Here is a 22,267-nt window from a genome sequence, read left to right as displayed (position 1 = left end):
TTCATTTTATCTCCCACTCCTCTCTTGTTTCACACAGTACTTTGTGGAGATCTTGAAGGCCAAAGGAACCCTGAGGCAGAACATTAGAGAAAGTATCTTCAGTTCAATTAAAGCCATTCATTCAGTAAACCAGTAAGTATCCTCTGAATAATTTATAGTATAGCCATGCTTTGGATACGGTGGTAAGGGATGATGATTGTCTTTGTTTTTGTTGTAAAAATGCAGTCCAGATAAAGTTTTAGTTTACCAAAGCAAGTCCTTATCTTCTCCATTAGCAGCGGTCAATGATATTGTGTTGTAGTGTAGTGGTGTTCATTTCGCTGGTGGATACACTAATGGATATTAGTTATAATTAGTCCATGATATCACAGGTCAAAAGTATTATAGTTATCGAAGAAAAATACAGAATTCTTGCTGCCTACGTGGCCTGCTGACCACCACATGTATAGACATCAGGCTTATCTTGCAGTCAAGGTGCTATAAAACTAAACTCTCCCTGGGGCACTTGGAAGACTTAAAGGGAGACTTGATTAAATAAATAAAGGGTTTGAAGTGAGTACATGTGTACATGGTATCCATAAAACAATAAAGTTGAAAATTAGAGCTCATGATAGATTTTTGAAAGCTGATACCAAAAATGATGTTTTTGTTTTAAAGAGATTGATCATTTGATCTTTTCTACATTAAGTATTCTCACTGCTTCTGAAGCATTCAACAATTTGGGAGCTGAGTGAGTAGATCAATCTTTAATTACATTTTTAATTAAATTACATGTACTGTAGAGTACCTTTATTGTACTGTCAATTTAGTCAGGCTTTAGTCTGATGTTTAGGGTTGTAACTGACAACTACAATTACCTTTGTTATTGATTAAAGTGCTGATTTTTTTTTTTTTTTTTTCAATTGATTCAATTCATTTGCTGCCTCTATAGGCATATGTAAACACTGCGTACTTGCAGCAATGGGCTTTATAAACATGTACAACCACCCATAAACTTTCATAATTATGTAATTGCAGGCAACATACAAACCCGATGCATTTGTCTTGAAATTTGGCCTGTGGACACATGCTGACAGTGACTTATTGGTGTGTAAGTCTGTGATAACCCTGACCCTGAGTCACTCTCTGGCTTCCTTCCTAAATTTGCTGGCAATCAGATAACCAATGCATTTTTTAATTTACTATTTAGTTAAGGCAGATTATAGTGTGGAGAATCAGCTTCCAAATCTGAAGAAAGCATCTGATTTGCAGCTTATAGTCAGAACATCAAACAATGCATGTGCTTCTGAGTGTCAGGCTGCACAGCTTGACAAAGTGTGGAGTAGGTGACTGTGATACCTTTAATTGGGAATTCCATTTCCAGACTAAATAATGAGTGATGTGGGTTCCCTCAGGCTCTAATCCTCTGCAGAAAGACAGACTTCCTTGTTGATAGTGCTACAATGAAGATTGAAGAATTACACAGTCTGATGTATTGGATAAATGATTTTGCAGTTCCCATACATCTTCATTATGAGCCCCTTATTGAATCAATGGTTGAAACATAATGGCAAGCACTCTGTTTAAGAAAATGGTCCATGGAGAGACAATGTGTTACCACTGCTAAATGATTGATCATAGATTGCATCTTCTTTCCATTTCTTTCACTTTCACATTTGGTACACATTGAATACCTATGTGACAGGGCCAAAAATAGTAGATAATAACAGTGATAATAATTAACTCACATAGATATGTAGATGACAGGAAGCATCAAACAAACCCTCAGACTTAGCAACATGCTCCCCATAATAGTATGACAAGTTGTAAAAGGCATGTTGGTGCATCTTTCAGCAGCTCCTCTGCATCCATTAGCAAGGATGGAACATCTAGGTAGATTCATGATTCATGTTCTTTGATCAGATAGTTCCAGATTTAAGTCAAGCTTTTTTTTTTATTCAGTCGTTGTATGTCTGCCTGTGTTTTGATAACATTTAACATTACATAAATTTGGCTTCTCTTTTTAAATGGAAACATACTAAATGCTAAACTATTAATACAGAAAGTGTCACAAGGTGTCGCTGACACAGACGGCTGAACCCCGATGCAGAGTCAAAGAGAGGCAGGGAGGCAGCGGTCCAAAATAATATTCTTTTAATTATGTCAAAAAACTTAAAATCACGCACTTACTGAAGCAACGGAATCAAGTAAAAACTGTGGCGACAAAAAACATGGCATGACGAGAAAAAGCAATTCCTGGCATGAAGCAAACAAGCATGAGTACAAAAGCAAATGCAACGAACTGACAAACGTAACTGGGAAGACAAGGACTAAATAGATAAGACAATAAGACACAGGTGCAACACATTAGGGAGGAGAAAGCAATACTAAATACTAAATACAATACTAATGCAAAGCTGCATGAAACAGACACACAGGGAAAGTGACACTTTCAAAATCAAACAGAACATGACAAAAACCTGGAACCTAATACATGGAAACCCATGACAAGATAAACATGAAACATGACATGAGGACAAGAAACCAAAAGACAAAACATAACCAAAACACAAGCCGTGACAGAAAGTTAGATTTCATTTTGGTAGTGGTGCCCAGCTCTAGTCAAGTGTAAAACATTTTTTGGTAGATAAAGCAAGCATTAGAAAAAATACAGCAAAATGTAAGCAACACACTTTTATGAGGACAGCCTGCTCTAGGCAGATACTATGGGTATACTGTATGTGCCATATTCCTTCCATTTTTTTAATGATGCATTTAACTGAACACCAGGGGATGTGTAAAGACTTGGAATTTCTTTTATACTTTTCAATAACCCTTTCTCTGGGTTGCTTGAAGTGATCTTTTGTCTTCATGGTGTAAATGTAGCCAGGAATACTGATTAAGGAGTGACTGGACCTTCCAGACACAGGTGTCCTTGTACTACAATCAAACCCAGGTGATCTCAATTCAATTCAGTTCAGTTTTATTTATATAGTACCTTATACAATCAAAATTGTCTCTAGGTGCTTTACAGAAACCCAGAACCTGACAGTGGCAAGGAAAAACTCCCTTTTAACAGGAAGAAACCTTGAGCAGGACCCAGCCCACACGGAGAACTATCCTGCTGATAGTCGGCTGGGTGAAGGGGGGAAGAAGAGGTAGACAGAACAGAGAGGATGAACGAGAGAGAGAGAGAGAGAGAAACATAAACATCATACATTACAAAGGACAAACATGACAAGTTGTTATAATTGGAATTCTGAAAGACTGTATTGTATGTATTTGTTTTTTAGCTGGTATGTTGTTCAAGTTAGTTATAATAGCACTACATAGAAGAACAACATGGGCAGATGTAGACAGTAGACATTGGGTTTGTCAGAGGGCCGGATGCAGTTCAACATGTAGGGGAATGTTGAAGTTTGGTCTAGACCTGCTCAAATTGGAAAGTGTCATGAGATAACTTTTGTTGTGAATTGGCGCTATATAAATAAACTGAACTGAATTGAAATTGAATAGATCTGGATGGAGAGAGACCTGCTGATAAATACAGAGAGAGAAAAAAAGGGAGGGGGAGACACAAAACTATGAGGAGAACTGAACACACAGTTAGTGAGATAATATAATGAATCATATATGTTTTACTCACTCACCTTACATTCTACTGGCACCTTACACTCTACCTCTACTTTATTTTGCACTACATTACACTGTTTACTGTTGTATATATACTTTTTATATTGCCTTGTATATATATTTCATATATGCCACTTTTTATTTTGCTATTTTTAACATTTTGTTTAGCTTGCTGTGTGTATTGCTGCTGCTGCACTGCAATTTCCCAGCCTAGGATCAATAAAGTATATCTATCTATCTATCTATCTATCTATCTATCTATCTATCTATCTATCTATCTATCTATCTATATGCTGATCTGATGAGAGGAGAGAAAGGGGAAAGGAAGAAGAGGAGAGGAGGTGAGGGAGTAGAGATGGTGGTGGTGTTGTGGAGGAACTGCTCGGTGGATCATGTTTGTGTCCCCCGGCAGCATAGGCCTATAGAAGTGTAGCTATGATATAATAACTAAGAGTTAGTCAGACCTATTCTACCTGTGGATCTATATCAAGAAGTGACTGTAACTGTGACTACCAGCCCTACACACTTTGTTTGAGGCTAACTATATGCTTTACTAAACAGAAAGGTTTTAAGTCTAGTCTTAAAAGTGGAGGTGGTGTCTGCCTGTTGAGCCCAGATTGGCAACTGGTTCCACAGTAGGGGTGCCTGATAGCTCAGAATCAGAATCAGAATTCCTTTTTCCCTCAGGGAAAAAAAAACTCTTTTTTGTACAGACATTGGACTTGCCGTTTTCCCGACCAAGAAAGAAAGTGATATAAAAATAGGATAAAGAACAGGATAAATATAAATCTAAAAAATACAGGTATTTACATGTGTAGTATAAATCTAAAATTACAGGTATTTACATGTGTAACATATATATATATATATATATCTTGTACATATAAAAGTATCTGTGTCCGTCACAGTGCAGAGTTTAACAGTTTGATGGCGACAGGCAGGAATGATTTCCTGTGTTGCTCTGTGGTGCATCGTGGCAGTAAGAGTCTGTTGCTGAACGAACTCCTGTAGCTGATCAGCACATTGTGGAGAGGCTGAGAGGCAAAGTCCATATATGAGAGGAGGATGTTGTCCAAAATAAGGACAACATCCTCTTCTCAGACACCACTGTCAGAGAGTCCAGTTCTTCTCCCACAACATGGCTGGCCTTCTTAATGATTCTGGTGAGCCTGTTAGTGTCCCTCACCCTCAGGCAGCTGCCCCAGCAGCGTATATGATGGCACTGGACACTGCCTACTCATAGAACATCCTCAGCATCGTCCTGCAGATGTTGAAGAACCTCATCCGTCTCAGAAAATAGAGGCTCTCTCTCTGGCCCTTTCTGTAAACAGTGCCCACGTTCTTGCACCAGTCCAGTTTGTGGTCCAAGTACTTCCCTTAAGTATTTGTAGTCCTCCACAGTGGCCCCTTTGATGTTGATAGGGGTCACTGGAGCCTTACTTCTCCTCAGGTCCACCACCAGTTCCCTGGTCTTTGTCACATTGAGCTGTAGGTGGTTTTTCCCGTTCCATGTGACAAAGTTGTCCACTGCAGTCCTGTAATCTCTCACTATCAGCTGCTGCATTCTGGATCAGCTGTAGGCTGTAGATGTGTTTAATGTGATGGATAAATGACACGTCCTGATCGAAGATAACTCCGAGGTTCCTCACAGTTGTACTGGAGGCCAAAGTAATGCCGTCCAGAGAGAGACTATTATAAGCTATCCTAGTTCTGAGATGTTTGCTGCCAAAAACAATGACTTCAGTTTTGTCTGAGTTTAATAATAAAAAATTGGAGGTCATCCAGTCCTTTATGTCCTTAAGACATGCCTGGAGCCTGGCTAACGGCTCTGTTTCTTCAGGCTTTAAGGATAAGTATAGCTGGGTGTCATCAGCATAACAATGAAAGTTTGTGCCATGTTTCTGAATAATATTTCCTAGAGGGAGCATGTATAAGGTGAACAGGATGGGTCCGAGCACTGAACCCTGTGGAACACCGAGATTAACCTTTATATACGAAGAGGAAACATCATTAATATGAATGAAGTGAAATCTATCTGATAAATAAGATTTAAACCAGCCTAGTGCTGTCCCTGTGATCCTGGTCTCATGTTCTAATCTGTGTAATAAAATGCTGTGATCTACAGTGTCAAAGGCAGCAATGAGATCCAGTAGAACGAGTATGGAGATGCCATGAAGAGGTCATTTGTAACTTTAACCAGTGCTGTTTCTGTGCTGTGATGGGTTCTGAAACCAGACTGAAACACTTCAAACAGACTATTCCTGTGTAGGTGATCAGTTAAGTGACCTGCAACCACTCTTTCAAGTATTTTGGACAAAAATGGGAGGTTGGATATCAGTCTATATTTGCTAAGATGTCTGGGTCAAGTGAAGGTTTTTTAAGTAAGGGTCTGATAACAGCAGTTTTAAACACCTGTGGTACATAACCTGTTGTTAAAGACAAGTTGATCTGATCTAAGAAGGAAACGCCAATCAAGGGAAAGACGTCCTTGAGGAGCTCAGTTGGGATGGGGTCTAAGAGACATGTAGTTGGGTTAAATTTATTAATGCTGGAGGTCAGCTCAGGGAGGTCTATGGGCAGGAAGCTGCCCAGAGATGGAGTAGGACTAAAAGAGGTTTCTAAAGATGTCAGTATATTGGCTATTGTGGGAAGATCTTTAATGATTTTCTCTGATGTTAGTGATTTTATTGGTGAAGAAACTCATGAAGCCTTCACTACTAAGACCTGCAGGAATACAAGGCTCAACAGAGCTGTGACTCTTTGTCAGCCTGGCTACAGCGGACCTCCATTTCACTCAGTGTGAGAACAGTAATACCAATTGGTTAATTATGCCAGTGTAAAGTTGTTGAATATTTATGCAATCACTTATTTTGCATGATATATTTTTAATTAATTGACGTTACTTTGTAGAAATCTATTTCCACTTTGACATTAAAGATTTTTTTTTAAATTCTTGTCAAAAAATGCCAAAGTATAGCGACTGTGATTCCATTTATTAAAGCTGTTAAAAGGGAAAAATATCCAAGGGAGTGAATACTTTTTATAGGTACTGTATGCTAGCCTTTTCTGGAATAAAAAATGTTAATGTTAATCATAAAAATGAAGCTAAAAGAGGGCAATACTGAACTCACAAGTTTCATCAGAAGTCACTAATAACCCCATCAAGCACATCATGTTAGGAAAATAGTATAAAAATGAACACAAATAAACTGAATTGAATTGAAACAGTAATGATTACCACTGTCTGCTCTCTGGGCAAATAGTAGGGTCTGCAGACAACCGGCTTTGCTTCTAGGTCAGGAGAGCAGTGGGTGTCTGTGATCCTGCTGTTTGAGCACTAGTCTTGAACATAAACACATAGTCCTCCTCCTCTGCTCTTACTGGAGTCTATCTTTCTGTCATGTCAGTGGATGGTGCAGCCTGCTAGTTGTACTGTAGCTTCCAGGATCAGTTGTTGGAGATGCCTGGAGAAGTCTCTGCGATGATTAACAGTCGTGAAAGGCGGGTTTTGCTGCAAGATGTAGCTCCAGTTCGTCTTGTGAACGATGGATCATTCGTTGGTCAGAAAGATGTTGAGTAACAGTTGTTTAAATGGCTGTTTCCGTGGCGTACCTAGCAGGCCTGCTCAGCAGCCCCTTTTCTTTTCTGTGCTCCTTATGTGGCTTGTGCGTTTGCCAGGGCCACAGAATGCTGTGTGTATTTGAAGAAGGTCAGGCTTGCTAAGGATTATACCTGTGTAGGTCTATGACAAAAAAATATTTTCATCAGATGATTTTTCAGTGAAATTATATTCTTCTGATGTTTCTGTCTTTATTTACTTATCTACATACTGCCGATGTGATGATGTGATAGTGCTGGTGGATGCTACCTTCATCAAGTTTTGTTTAGTTACATAAGAGGACGGCACATAAATATATTGATATGGTATGTGATAATCATTCTACTTCTGGTTAACAGTACAAACAAGAATCAACTATTTGAAAGAGCAGCCAGTGGATCCAGTAAGATGCATACAGTCTGCACTTGATTTGAAAGAGAAGGAGGGGTTCATAATGAGAATAGGTGCAGAGAGATACATCAGAAATAGATTGCTATGAATCACTATGTTTCAACACAGCATGAATTACATCGTACATTTCACACAGAGCAATATAGTGTTGCTTTATTGCTTTGTTTTCTTATGAGTGAGTTATGGTCATTCATTTAAGATGTAGTCATTTATGTTGAGAAGCAGATGCTGACACTGTGTCATAATTAATATTCCTCTGTTAAAGTCTTTCTCAAGTGAAGGCGCCTCGGTCTGGATTGTTTGGTTGAGGTTGCATCAGCCCAGATGTTGTAGCTGCTCGGAATTAATGTGGATTAACGTGACATACTCGGAATACAAATGTTATCTCTGTCCTGCTGCTGATGGCCAGACAATTTAATTGCTGTGAAAAACGTATAAAAAATGTAATCCATAATTTCATATTTATCATTATAGCCTCTGGCAGTGAGAAGGGTATGAAATGGAAACACGTTTTTTCCTGCTCTTTGCCCTTGTTAGAACTCTCTCGGCTGCTCCTGCATCTCCTGATTATGAACAGAGGCTACCTTGGTGCACAACTTCATTAAATTCTATTTAAATCAACTTCAACAGCAAAGTGTTCTTTCTTACCGCATGTACGAACAGAAGTCTCTGGGAACATCATTAGAGTGTAGGACTTTGTGTGTATATGTGTGTGTGCTTATGTGGTACTTCTAAGTTGGGATAACAAGCTCCTTCCCAAGTGTCAACACCCCCAACCAATTGTGTCCGTGTTACTGTAATGTGCCTGACGGACTGAATGACTGCTTTGCCTCTGCCTTGATCAAGTTGTTTTGTTCCTGAGTTCTGCAGGCATGTTCTCACTACAAAGTGGCCCTGGGTGCCCTGAAGGTAGACCCTACGTTTGGGTCCTAATTATTGTGTCGCCCACAGGGAGAGGCATACAAATGACACTACAGAGCTTTGCCAGCTAAACCTCCCATTAATGTGGAGGCAATCCTCTGAACTTTGCTCAACCTCCGCACTCTTTCTAAACATGTGTGGCTTTGCTGAAAGTGATGCTTAAGATGTGATCTCACCTTATCTGAGTTCCTTCTTTTCACTGATGCAGAGCAGCAGTGCATTCTCAGGCAGTAATGTGCATTAACTCAAATTCCAATGAGGTTTGACTGGAGGCTAAATGCTCACTGGGGGACATTTTTAAAGGAGTCAAATGTGTCAAGGATTTGTGATGCACAAAAAATGTCATAAATATTGAAACAGTGAGTTTTGCTGTGCCCTATGTTTAATTTAAGTATGATGTTGTGACTCAGTAAAGATGTTAAGCTGCTTGATTGCATCATCTGAAAAGGAGTGACAGTGATCTATGAACTATACTGGTTAATCTGGCCAAATACCTGCATTTTTTAAAAGCATCTAATATTGCTGTTTTAAATTGCAAAATTACCTTTTTCAATTTGACAAACCTCGTGTAATTTGCAGCACAATTCAAATGGGATAAAAAATAATTTATCACTTGCTGTACTGTCAGTTTGGGCTTTGAGAAACTGTGTTGATCATTTGGCATTTTATTTTTGTTTTATTTGTTTGACATTTTAGTCTAAATGATTAATCATTGATGGCAGATCAATCAATAACAAAAATAAGTTTAGTTAGTGGCAGTCTTACATCGGATTTAGATATATTAAAACTAGTGGGGTCAGACCAAAAACAAGTACCTACTTTTGTGTGGATACAATGACAATATACAAGAATTGTTTTGCCAATATATAGGAAAGGTGTTTAAAATTAGACACTAGTGTCTTTGTCCTGAAGTAAAGCTATATAAAACTAGTGCAGATACACTAAAACAAGTTTTACTATCTTTTTTTTATGTCTATGGTGTATAGAAAGTGTGGAGTCATACTTCTCGCTGTACCTACGTTTCCTTAAGGCAATGTGATAGAGGAAGGTCCTCAGCTTTTATTGTTATGCTGTCACTCATGATTCCATGCCCCTTTGAGCTGATGCCACGCCCCCACGCCAGATCTGGGCCAAAAGTGTGAAACTAGACCTAAAACTGAATGGATCTGAAACCAAAAAAAACCCAAAACATTTGAATCTGTAAAAAAAAATAAGAGGTGAATCTGAAAACACAAAATCTGCAACTGAAAAAAAAACCCTCAAATATTTATATATTTATATATAGTGAAAATTGAAAATAGATAATTTTTCCAAAAAGTGAATAAAATTACATTTAAACAAAAATACTTCAAGTTCAAAATCAAAATTTCAACTTTCAATTTAAAATCTTTATTCAAATGAATGAAACTTTTGTCCCTGATTTGGCTCCATACTAGAAATCAAATTGGCTTGCTAGCAGAAATCAGTTTACCTAAAGCAAATATTTTATTGAGTACTCAGTAGCTACATCCAAAGGCTCCACATGGGAAGAGCAAAGGATGCAAAAACAAAATAAAGACCATTGGTGGTCAAGGTTAAAATGAAAATATAAGACATATGGCAAGACAACAGATGTTACACTGCTTTAAACACACTTTGAACACACTCCTTATTTATTATAGGTTATCAGATTGGATCAATTCTTGGATCAAATGCCGTACAAAGTCACGTTCTTAATGTGAAGAGATGGAAAGGACAAAAATAAGAAATAAGAAACTCTGACTTTGATATAGTTTTAGACTTGCCAGTGTTGAAGCTCTCACAGTGCCGGCCTCTACCTCTCAGTGGATCTACAACTTCCTCACTGGCAGGAGGCAGCAGGTGAGGCTGGGGAGCATCACCTCCAGCACCAGGTCCATCAGAACCGGCGGCCCACAGGGGTGTGTTCTTTCCCTGCTGCTCTTCTCCCTATACACAAACGACTGCTCCTCAGGGGACCCGTCCGTTAAACTACTTAAGTTTGCGGATGACACAACAGTAGTTGGCCTCATCAGTGACGGTGATGAGGCTGCCTACAGACGTGAAGTAGACCAGCTGGTCCTCTGGTGTGGTCTGAACAACCTGGAGCTAAACCCGCTCAAGACTGTGGAGATGACAGTGGACTTTAGAAGGAACCCACCCACCTTACCTCCTCTTACCATTCTCAACAACACAATGTCTACTGTGGACTCCTTTAAGTTCCTGGGAACCACAATCGCCCGGGATCTCAAGTGGAAGTCCCACGTAGACCTCATCAGCAAAAAGGCCCAGCAGAGGTTGTATTTTCTGCGACAGCTGAAGAAGTTCAACCTGCCTCAGGAGCTGCTGACCATCTTTTACACCTCCATCGTCCAGTCTGTTCTCTGCACTTCCATCACTGTCTGGTTTGGATCGGCCACCAAACAGGATAGGAACAGACTGCAACGGATAATCAGGTCTGCAGAAAAAATCATCGGGGCCGACCTGCCCTCCATTCAGGACTTATACCAGTCCAGGGTCAAAAAACGGGCAGGAAGCATCACTGCAGACCCCTCACACCCTGCACACAAACTGTTTGATCTGCTTCCCTCTGGTAGGCGTTACAGAGCTCTATATGCCAAGACTACCAGACACAAAAACAGTTTCTTCCCCCAGGCTGTCTCCCTGATCTCCCAGTAATCCAAATTCCATTGTATGAACCATCACATTGTACTGAACTACACTGCACTACATGTACATATATTATATATCTTGTTTTTTTTCTTCTTGTAAATACTTTATTCTTCATTTTTATTATTATTATTTGTTATTTTGTATTTTGTATGGTGCACAGGAGAGAGCAAAATCCGGAGTCAAACTCCTTGTATCACACGTACTTGGCAAATAAAGCTGATTCTGATCACACACCCTGGTAATTCTAGTTTCATGCTGCAAGTTACTGGTTCCGGTAATAAAATCTCAGTTGCAAGCTATATTATCTCATTAGGAGGAGTAAATGTTTAAAGAAAAAACAGCTTGAAACAAGTAAAATCCTCTTGGTAAGAATTTGGTAAGAAGAAATAACCTCTCATGCAGGAGACTAAATATAAGATAAGTATTGCCTTGATTTAAGATATTTCATCTCACATAGATTACAGTTTAAAGTTTCAGCTCTTAAGATTTGAAAATTGCACTCAAATGACTTTTTGCTTTAAAATGATTAGGTATGGTGTTTTTGGTATTTGATTATATCTAACATGTTTTTTGTAGATCTCTCCTGGTAAATTTGGAGAATGGCTACTTTGGACAAGGCTTCGACCAGTTCTGTCCGCATCTGCACCTCTACAACACATATGTGGACAACATCTACAATGCCAGCAAAGTGCTCAGGGTAGGTACACACTATTTCCTTGTGCTTATCATACATCTGTGTCAGAATCTCCGGTAGCAAAATGTGAGCATTTCAAAAGCTGTTCATTACATTAGGTATGATTTTATTTTAATAATACCTGTGGGAAATTTGGCCAGTGTATTCCACAGTTAAGGGACTGAATATACAATAACAAATGCATAAATGTTATGTTATGTAAGTAGTGTGTGGAAGTGCTTGCTGACTGTCTGGCAACCAGCCCTACAGCAGGAGACACTGCATAGTAGTTATGGGTGGATGGATACATTGCTGTTTCTCAAAACAAACGAACAAAATAAATATTCCAGATAGGGTTTGCATGTGGCCTGTGGATTAATTGTGAAATTTAACTGCCAACGTGTGAAATACACTTTTACAGCCACTATTACTTTTTAAATGAATAATTACATAATAGTAATTAAATCTCAAAGCAAAGATGCAGTGAGAAAAATGTGCTGTGGGTCTGATCCAAGGTTTCTGCCTTCTAAAACACACTGTGACCATGTCGTGTTTCCATATATTAAGAGTATACTAGAGTATGATACAGACCTATTCTACTTGGAAATTGTCATGAGATAACTTGTGGAGGTAACAAAAGCACTAGGAAGGTTATTGTTTAGATTTTGATGGTACCACTACTCTTGGAAAAAATTGCAACATCTTTAAGTGGGTGAGTTCATAAATTCAGTCTGACAATCTGATATCAGATTTTACTCAGAATTTTTGAAATAACATGATGCATTATTATTCATTAAACTGTCCAGCATTATATAGTGGTAGCCTGCAACGAACATTGTTGACATTGATTATGGAGTGAGAAAGCTTAATCGCACTTGTTTGTTTAAGTTTTCCTTGCCATGTTTTTGTTTGTGTTGCACAGCGCTACAGTTTGAATGACTGTTGCTCCTCACAATCAGGCTATGACAGAGAGATTTCTCTTCTGGGTTGGCAATAGCGTTGGTGAGGTGTAATTCTCAAGATAACTTTGATATAGCAGCAATAAATTTAAAACAATATATTTTCTTAATTTTTTCAGTAGCAAAAGCAAATCTGATAACTTTGGAGATTATCAACCCCTTGTTTAAAAAAATCAGAGCCCCTTTGACACTAGGTTTCAGTAACAAATAATCTGCCCTTCACAGCATAAAATGCTCATGATAACAAGACTATTTTTAACTTTAATGGTCAAATTTGCAAATGGGATCAAGCACACTGGTTAAGCTTCTGACAGAGCTAGGAGGACCAAACATTATTACCTCATTTTGTTTTTGATTTTGAGCTTTGGGTGACTGTCGTTGCACCTTGTTATAAACTTTGTACTTCAGGAACTACACATTACCTTTAATAAATTCCTTCTTAAATTCCAACTTCACTGGTGCACTGCAAGCATACTACTGCAAATGGTACTTTGTATGTATGGTGACATTCAAAGTTTCATTCAAAAACCTGAACAGTAGCTTTGAGTGTAAAAAAAAAATTGGGTACAGCTTTAAATGCAAGGATACTAATACAATAACTATTTCACAATTGATAAGCTTATTAATTTTGAGGTCAGAAAAGTTCTCTAGGTCATGTCAAGTCAAGTGGCTTTCTTATTGTCATTTCAACTGTTTACAATAGTACACTGAACAGTGAAACAGGATAATGTTCCTCCAGGGACCAGGTGCTACACTAACACTACAAGAGAGGTTAAATACAAACAAATACAGAACTGTACATAGTGCAAACAACCCAGACTATACATGATGCACAAGGATGATACACAGTGCACAACGACTATACATACAAAGATTATACACATTACAAGAGACAACAGTGAACACAAAAGGAGCTGCACCGACCAGAACATGGTTCTGTAAGGAGTGTGTGAGAAAGCCATAAAGTGCAGGTAGCAGAGCTATTTTAAACAGAATAAGGTGCGGTTCGAACAATCATCGTAAACAGGGTGAGGTGTAAAGTAGTTTTGTGCATTGTTGTGTTGTGACATTTGTCCAGCCTTTTAGAATTGACGAGTCTTATGGCCTGGGGAAAGAAGCACAGTCTGGCTGTAAGAGCCGAATGCTTCAGTACCTTTGGTGATGGTGGGGGGTGAGATGAGCTTTCCTCAGCTCCCCCAGGAAGTGGAGCCGCTGCTGGGCTTTCTTAAGAATGAAGCTGGTGTTGAGCATCCAAGTGAGGTTCAGGTTCAGTGGAAAGGGGTTACTCTGTGCTCTTCTGAAGTCCACAACCATCCTTTTGGTTTTGTTGACAATCAGAAACAGGTTGTTGACTTTGCACCTCCTCTCTGTGAGCTGGCTCGTTGTCCTTGCTGATGAGACCCACCACAGTTGCGTCATCAGTGAACTTGATGATGTGATTCATGATGTGCATTGCCTCACAGTCATGAGTCAGCAGTGTGATCAGCCTTGTGGGGCTCCGATGCTCAGTGTCTTGCTCAAGGGCACATCAGCCGGCTAATGAAGGGGGGGATTAATCACTCCACCACACACACAGAGAGGCATCCACAGGAAGGCAAACACATGGTCCTCGTCTGTTTCTTTGGCCAGAGGTCTCAGAAACATGGTCACAGCAGGAATAACGTCTGATGTCGGTGCTTCAGGGGAGCTTACCTTTCAGGTTAAATCCTCAAATGGAGCCAGGATAGAATCTTTTCCAGTAGTGCCCACTGGTGAGCAGTGAGGTTGTCAGGGAGGTCGTGCAAGGACCTGAATATTCCCAGGGCTCTCCACTGCTCTATGATACAAAGTAGCGTCTAGTACGTGCTATTTCAGTCGGTCGGCATGTCCTTTTGGAGTCTTGTTATTGCCTGGTTGGGCTGCACCTGAATAGCTTCTAGATGGTAAGGTGGAGTGTTTAAAGCAACTCTTTAGCGGGCCCTAATTAAGTTTATGCATCTTTAATCATGTTTTTGGCATTTTCCCAAAGCACAATGTGTACAATGGCACTTTAAGAGATGCCCCAGGTCTGAAGCATGTCATCAAATGCACTTGGGATGGCTTGACTATTGTGCAAACCCCGAAAGTGTTTTGCATGCAGGGCAACTCTCCACCAAGTAAAATAATCGTCCATCTGTTTACATAGTCATTGTTTATGTTGTTTACTTTATTATTTATATTATTATTTTATTACATAAGTATGTATATTACTTATAGTGTTGTTGCACTAATGCCTAGTTGTACAGCTGTCTTTGTTTTCTTGATTACTATAACTATTCTGTGTGCCTTCAATTGCCCCCTGGGGACAAGCAAAGTGTTTTGAATTGAACTGAATTAACCCCCTGCAGTTAACTGATGAGGAACATTGGGCTAACACTGCTAGTCCAAATGTCAGTGGTGAAGATGAGGGCAGAAATGTCCTCTTACAGGCTTTTCATGTGCTTCATCATATAGTCGTGCAGCTTTGGTAACAATGTGTCTGGGATCTCATACCTCAGCTCCAGTACACTGAGAAGACATCGAAAACCCATATTATCAACAGCTGACAATGGCTGGTCATCAAGACCATTGTATTGTAAGAGCTTCCATAATTTTTCCACCCGTGGGTTGACTCTGGACATTTTCCAGTGCATCTTCAGCGTTTGCTGCAAAGTTGGTTGTTGCTGTATCCCACTGCTATTAGCAACCTTCTTGAACTCAGCATTGTGTTGGCTCTTCAGATGTTTTATTAAATTCCTTGTGTTGAAGGAGCTAGTTTTTGAACCTCCTCTTGACAGTCTTGCTGAGCAGAATTTGCAGTAAACTTTATTTTTGCTGCAGTCGTTTATTTTGAAATATCTCCACATGGATAACATTGCTCCTCCTTCCTGCCTACCTGCTCAACTGCGAAGTGAATGTCATGCTGCCATAAAGTGGTATCGGGTGTTGTTGTATCGGAGCACTTTTATGATTATGAGTACACACCCACAGTATCAGGCTAGTGCCGATACTGATGCTGGTATCAGTATGAATGCATCCGTACTCTATTGTGGCTGTTGGTCAGAGGACTATAGCAGTGCTGTGTGCACAGATTTCGACTCTAGTATATCAGAAAGAAAACGTAAAAAGCACCCTGGAAGCACCACTCTGTGATGCTGAGATAATCAGCTATGCCAATTCAGTCTGTTTGAATAAACTGAACTTGTTTAACCTTGTACGCCAGACCAGACCAGACCCAAAACCTGAAACCTACCCAGCCCTATTTCTGAAAATAACTGCTCAATGATTTGTGTTTTTCTAGATCCAGTTGAAGAAAAACAAGGCCTTCAGACGATTTAAGAAACTCCAGGAAGCCCGACCAGAGTTCAACAACCATAAGCTTGAAGACTTGCTTCAACTTCCCATTCAGCGGATTGATCAGTAAGATTTCTGACTTCTGTTTCAATGAAATAGCTACATCTTTTTCTCTGGATGCATAGCAAAACATGAACAACTAACTACACACACGGGCAAAAAACAAGTAAGGTTTGGTTCCAGTTGAGTGGACGTTAGCACGACTTGGTGCCGCTTCTCACTGGTAACTTTTAAAGTGTTTTTACGGTTTTACAGCCTAATGGACTGTATAATTGTACTCAGGTGAGAGCTAATCCATTCATTTATCTTTGGATATTAATCAATTAAGTTGTTACTCCTGCACGTTTGTGTGTGCGTGGGCTGACATTAGCCTACCTGCCTGTTGCACCACCCGGCTTTGCGACCCCACCTGGCTATCGTAGTTCACAGCATGGCCCAGGAAGATCTACATCTGATCTGCACTAACCTGGACTTTCCTGTCGCACTTCCATCAACGTGAGGCAGGTCTACTACAGTATACTGCTTCTGAGTTCCTCTATCTCCGTGGTCACCTGTCTGAACCTCTGCCGGCAGCGCTGTATCTCCACCTGGATGTTGCTCTCCCGCCTCGCCGGCGATATATCCACTGTGGTTCTCGCTGGAATTTCCATCTCAATAATCCCAGTTAATTTCTTCTGGTGCACCTCTCACTGCCCTCCCAGAAACATCAGCCAGGTTGCTGATCACAGTGTGTTAGCCAGCCTAGCTAGATCGACTAACGCTACTAATGTTTAGATCTGTCAACCCCGTGGCTCAGGTCGTGGAGGATGTCTCGCGATAGTTCATTGCCAGAGGTGGAAAGTACTGCCAGTGTCCGTGCCTGCCTTCAGCTCATTTGAATTTATAGTGTGTTTAAACTGTCTGGACCCACTCCCACCATCGTTGCTACAGTTTACCGTCCCCCTAAACCACACAATGACTTTTTAAATGATTTCGCTGCTATTCTCACTGATTTATCTACACTCTCAACAAATACAATGTTGGGGCATTTCCACATGGACAATAAGAGAGACTTCTCATTGTGCCTTGAGAGTTTTGGATTTCACCAATACATTGATTTTCCCAACCCACAAATAAGGACATACTCTGGAATTTGTTGTTTGGGTCTTACCCCCTCAAGCTGCACAGCTCTATCCACCCCAGATGAACTGGTTACTCGATACAATTACAGTCTAAACAGTATTCTCAGTTCTCTTGCTCCAGTGAAAATACAGTCTGTTTCCTTCCTTCACACTGTCCCCTGGTTTACCCCCAAACTCCGGTCAATGAAAGCCAAAGGTCGACAACTTGAACGACTCTATAGAAAAACTGGTTTCTATTCACAAAGAAATGCATAAAACCCATATACTACATTATCTGGACTCAATTGCTCAAACCAAATCCCACTATTACGCCAGCATAACTCCAGCCTAATCTCCTCCAATGAAGGTAACACCAAGAGACTGTTTCGAACAAAACCCTTCGACCATCAGACCCCCCCCCCCACACACACACATATACCTGTACTCAAATGACACCTGAAGTTGAGCTTAACGTTGTTTTTCAATGAAGCTTAACGTTGTTTTTCATGAAAAAAGATCACAATATCCACCGGCACCTCAGTTCCTCTGAACTTATCCCGCACTATCAGAAATTCTCCAGTTTACATCTCCCTGATGCTTCTGAAATCTCATACCTCAATCATGAATCCTAGCCCTCCACTTGTCAGGTCGATCCCCTTCCCACAGCTCTGGTCAAGTCTTGCCTCTCCTCTCTGCTCCCCGTCTTATCCGCCATCATCCACTCCTCACTCACTATTGGAATTGTTCCCACACTCTTCAAAACTGCAGCTGTCACCCCAATTCTGAAAAAACCTGGTTCAAATCCCAACAACTACAGTAACCTCCAGCCCATCTCCAACTTACCTTTCATCTCTAAAATAGTTGAGAAAATAGTCTCCATTCAACCCCACTTCCAGTTAACTCAAAACAGCCTCTATGAGCAGTTCCAGTCTGGTTTCTTCCCCGCCACAGTACAGAAGCTGCTCTACTGAAAATCACAAATGACCTCTTCATGGCAGCTGATTCCAGTTTGCTCACCATTCTCATCCTTCTTGATCTGAGTGTGGCCTTTGGTACTTTTTCTCACACCATCCTCCTCAATAGATGATCTTCCATTGGCATCATTCGCAACCCCCTAGACTGGTTTCATTCACATTTCTCAGGCTGCACTCAGTTCATCCAACTCCAATCCTTCAGATCCCAGCCCTCCCCCATCACTTCTGGTCTCCACACTCCCACTCTCCTCCCTCACCAACTGCTTATCTGAAATTAAACCCTGGTTCACCTCAAACTTCCTACAATTAAACAGTGATAAAACAGAAATTCTCCTCATTGGTACTAAATCTAACTAAATATCCAAATTTGACAGTTTTTCACTCTCCCCCTCACACTAACTGACAATCGCAATTGAGGCCGGTTTGTGTCGTGGTATTTGGCTTTAAGTAAGTCTACCTACTGGTGATACATCATTCGCAACCACCGACAGAAAGGATAAGTGGCTGATATCAAGAAATCCTACAAAACAGCAAGGTGTAAGCTGATGGCAGGAACAGCGTACACGGAATGCCACAACAAAGTGGCTGGTATAGTATACAGGAACATATGCACTGAGTATGGGCTGGAAGTCCCAAGGTCAGAATGGAAGTTTGAACGAGAAGCTTGAAAATTACCAAGGGCTGAAAGAGGAGGTAGAAAAGTGGTGCCAGTAGCATTGAAGTCTGTGACCCCCAAACTGGAAGAGTGGCTCCAGCAGATTCCAGGTACAACATTATGGTCTCTATCCAGAGAAGAATGTAGTAGTCCTAGGAAGAAGAAGAAAAAGAAGAAGAATCACTTTATTGGCAGCATATATATTTTTACATACACACACTGAATTTGTCTTCTGCATTTGACCCATCCTTAGTTGAACACACATGCAACACCCAGCAAATTACATGCAGTGAAACACACACCTAAGCAGTGGGCAGCATCAAGCGCCCGGGGAGCATATTAGGGGTTAAGTGCCTTGCTCAAGGGCGCATCAGGGGGATTATTTCACATTAATCACTTAACCACACCCAAATTTTTCCTGCCCGTTCTGTTGCTTGGGATTGTTATGTGTATCACCACTATCTTCTTCTTTTGTTTGTTGACTGCCACAGTGTCTAGTTGGTTAGCCATCACTAGTTTTTCAGTCTGGATTTGAAAGTCCCAAGTCCCACAGCTTGGTTATTCTCAACCACCTTAGAAGGTGTCTTCCATTCAGACTTTGAAACTTCCAGCCCATACTCAGTGCAGATGTTGCTGTATACCATGCCAGCCACTTTATTATGGTGTTCCATATATGCTGTTATGTGCTGAACTGAAAGTTAGTAAGTAAAGAATACTTTATTTTTTGCCCCAATAATCATGACTGCTTGTCACTTACCACATACAAAGTTCCATGCAATGAGAAATACAGCTTTTAAATTGGTGAAAAAGCTGTGGTGTGGGATCAGCATTCAGTTCAGTTTCTTGAATTTCCCTCGGGATCAATAAAGTATCTATCTAGTTTCTGCAGATATCAGAATCAGGAGAGTTGAAGAGGAATAGAAGAATGAACTTTATTGGCAGTAAATATATTTTTACATACACACACACTGAATTTTCCAATCACCACATCAGCCAGCTACTTGGGGGGGCATTTTCTCATTAATCACCCACCACACCCAAATTAATTAATGAATTAAAATAAATTAATTAATCACTCCACCACACCCAGATTTTTCCCTTCCGTTCAGTGGGGAATCCAACCGGCAACCCTCCAATCACAAGCTGCTTCTCCAACCTCTAGGCCACGGCTGCCCCCTTTCAGTCATGAAAAACGTCTTCACAAGAGTGGGAGGTCAGTTTACCTCTTATGTAACCAATAAGGAAAATTAAAATCTTTTCTCATAGGCCTCATTCTCTGCAGTTCACTCTGCCTTTTTCTCTGCACTTTCTATCAACATCATTGATTTGTCTGTCATTTTCAGTGAAACTCAGGACACTCAAGGGATATGTCTAATTGTATGATCGTTTTAAGTGCCACGGCCAGATAATCATCTATGGCTGTCACCTTACCTTACTCTGGCTACGGGGCTGGGAATAGCAGGAAATTGCTGTCATTTATTGCCTTTCAAGGATGATGGATGGTGAGTAGGGTCTGGAGTGTGCATACTTATGTTGCTTCTGGGGAGGAATAAAATCATTGGCTTTATTAAGTGGCATTCACTCAAGCCAGCTGAAGCAGTCATCAGTGTCTTCCCCAGTGAGATCACCATTATGACATTGATGGGGTCTCAAGTTGATTGTGGCCGCCCTCTCTTCCAATATTGTGTGTGTTTGTGTCAATAATAGAGATGCAGCTCTCACTGAGATGGCAGTTAGAGGCCTTTTCATATATGCTGAGCACCATTCAGTATAACAAGGGAATGGCCCGGTGGTCTGCTCAATGTAGAGAATGTCCTATATAAAGGCTGTTCAACTCTGGAGGTCTCAGGGCCATTGTCATACTTGCTAAGCAGTGATATGTGTGTAGATGTGTGCTGTACTGGCCATGCTGGGATTTCAAAATGACTGCTGTATGCAGTTTTGATGAATTTCTTTTGAAGGAATTTTGAAAGATGGAACATTTGTAAGTGGTTGCTCTTTGTGGTCTGCAGGTATTGAGGTGTATTTCAGTTAATAATTTGTGTGTAACCCTGTAGTTCATTGCCTGGAATTTGCAACAAAACAATGTGTTTCTATTATGATATGAGACAGTGTTTTTGTCGTGAATCATTAGTTGATTCTTTTGAGCTAGAAAGTCCAGACCATACTTAACAGCTTAGAAGAAAAGCTCAAGATTCTGATTACTGAATATGAACTCTTTATAATCAACTTATCCAGACAAGTTGGGCAGTATGGGTTGGTACTTTAAATGTTCTGTGGTGGGTGGGTGGTGCTTGACATGAAAGAGCTTCAGCTTTTTCTTATAGATATGGTTTTTCATTTTTAAAAACTACTAAACTACTATACTGCCTGTCAAGAATATACATACACACACACGTATATATACATATATAGATATACATATATGTATATATGTAGATATACATATACATATATATATATGTAGATATATATGTAGATATATCTTAGTCATTATAATCATCAGCTGTAATGTGTCTTCACCATGAGCAGGCTGATGAGCAGGCTCATGTTTACGATCGTCTTATTGCCCAGTAAATGGACATAACCCTGATCATTTTGCTCACCTCAGTGTTGTGTTTAAAAGCAGTTCACTTACATTAGAAAGTCAAAAATATTTTAGTCGGCATGATGCCAGAAATGTTTAACTATGACATTTTAACTATGAAACTTTCAGAGCCTATATAAAGTATTCACCCCTGTCAATGTTTTTCCCTTTTATTGCTTGGAATTGTAGTCACTATAATTTGTCTTTTTTGACAAAATTCACAAAAAAACTCTAATGTCAAAGTGAAAACAGATTTCTACAAAGTCATTTCAAGTGCTTGTCATATAAAAGGGCACCATGGTGGTGCAGTAGTTAGCACTGTCGCCTCACAGCAAGCGGGCTCCAGGTTTGAATCCCAGTCTGGGCCCTTCTGTGTGGAGTTTGCATGTTTTCCCTGCTCCCTGGGCCTGCGTGGGTTTTCTCCGGGTACTCCGGCTTCCTCCCACAATGCCAAAAACATGCACATTAGGTTAATCAGCTGTGTTAGCCCTGCGATTGACTGGCGTCCAGTCCAGAGTGTACCCCGCCTCTTTCCCGTAGTTAGCTGAGATAGGCTCCAGTCCCCCATGACTATGGACGGATAGGCGGTATAGAAAATGGATGGATGTAATATAAAGACACCTGTGTCTGGAAGGTCCAGTCCAGGCAATTACACCATGAAAAGAGAGATTTCACCACAAAAGAAAAATAGAGAAAAAACAGCCCCGAGCAACTCAGAGAAAGGGTTATTGAATAGTATAAGTCAAGGGATTAATA

At 40.3% G+C, this 22,267-nt stretch overlaps 1 protein-coding gene across 1 annotated transcript in view; it reads left to right on the top strand.

Moving 5' to 3' along the window:
- arhgef39 (Rho guanine nucleotide exchange factor (GEF) 39) overlaps nucleotides 1-22,267 on the top strand; it is a 75,963-nt gene that overhangs the window by 4,279 nt on the left and 49,417 nt on the right. The window contains exons 3-5 of the mRNA XM_046378855.1: nucleotides 38-132; nucleotides 11,789-11,909; nucleotides 16,143-16,261. Of these exons, the coding sequence (XP_046234811.1) occupies nucleotides 38-132; nucleotides 11,789-11,909; nucleotides 16,143-16,261 (335 nt within the window). The remainder of the gene's footprint in view (nucleotides 1-37; nucleotides 133-11,788; nucleotides 11,910-16,142; nucleotides 16,262-22,267) is intronic.

The sequence above is a fragment of the Scatophagus argus genome, chromosome 22 (assembly GCF_020382885.2).
Source record: "Scatophagus argus isolate fScaArg1 chromosome 22, fScaArg1.pri, whole genome shotgun sequence".
Lineage (NCBI taxonomy): Eukaryota > Metazoa > Chordata > Actinopteri > Scatophagidae > Scatophagus > Scatophagus argus.
The sequence above is the reverse complement of the archived record's forward strand: the minus strand, read 5'-3'. Positions and strand labels throughout refer to the sequence as shown.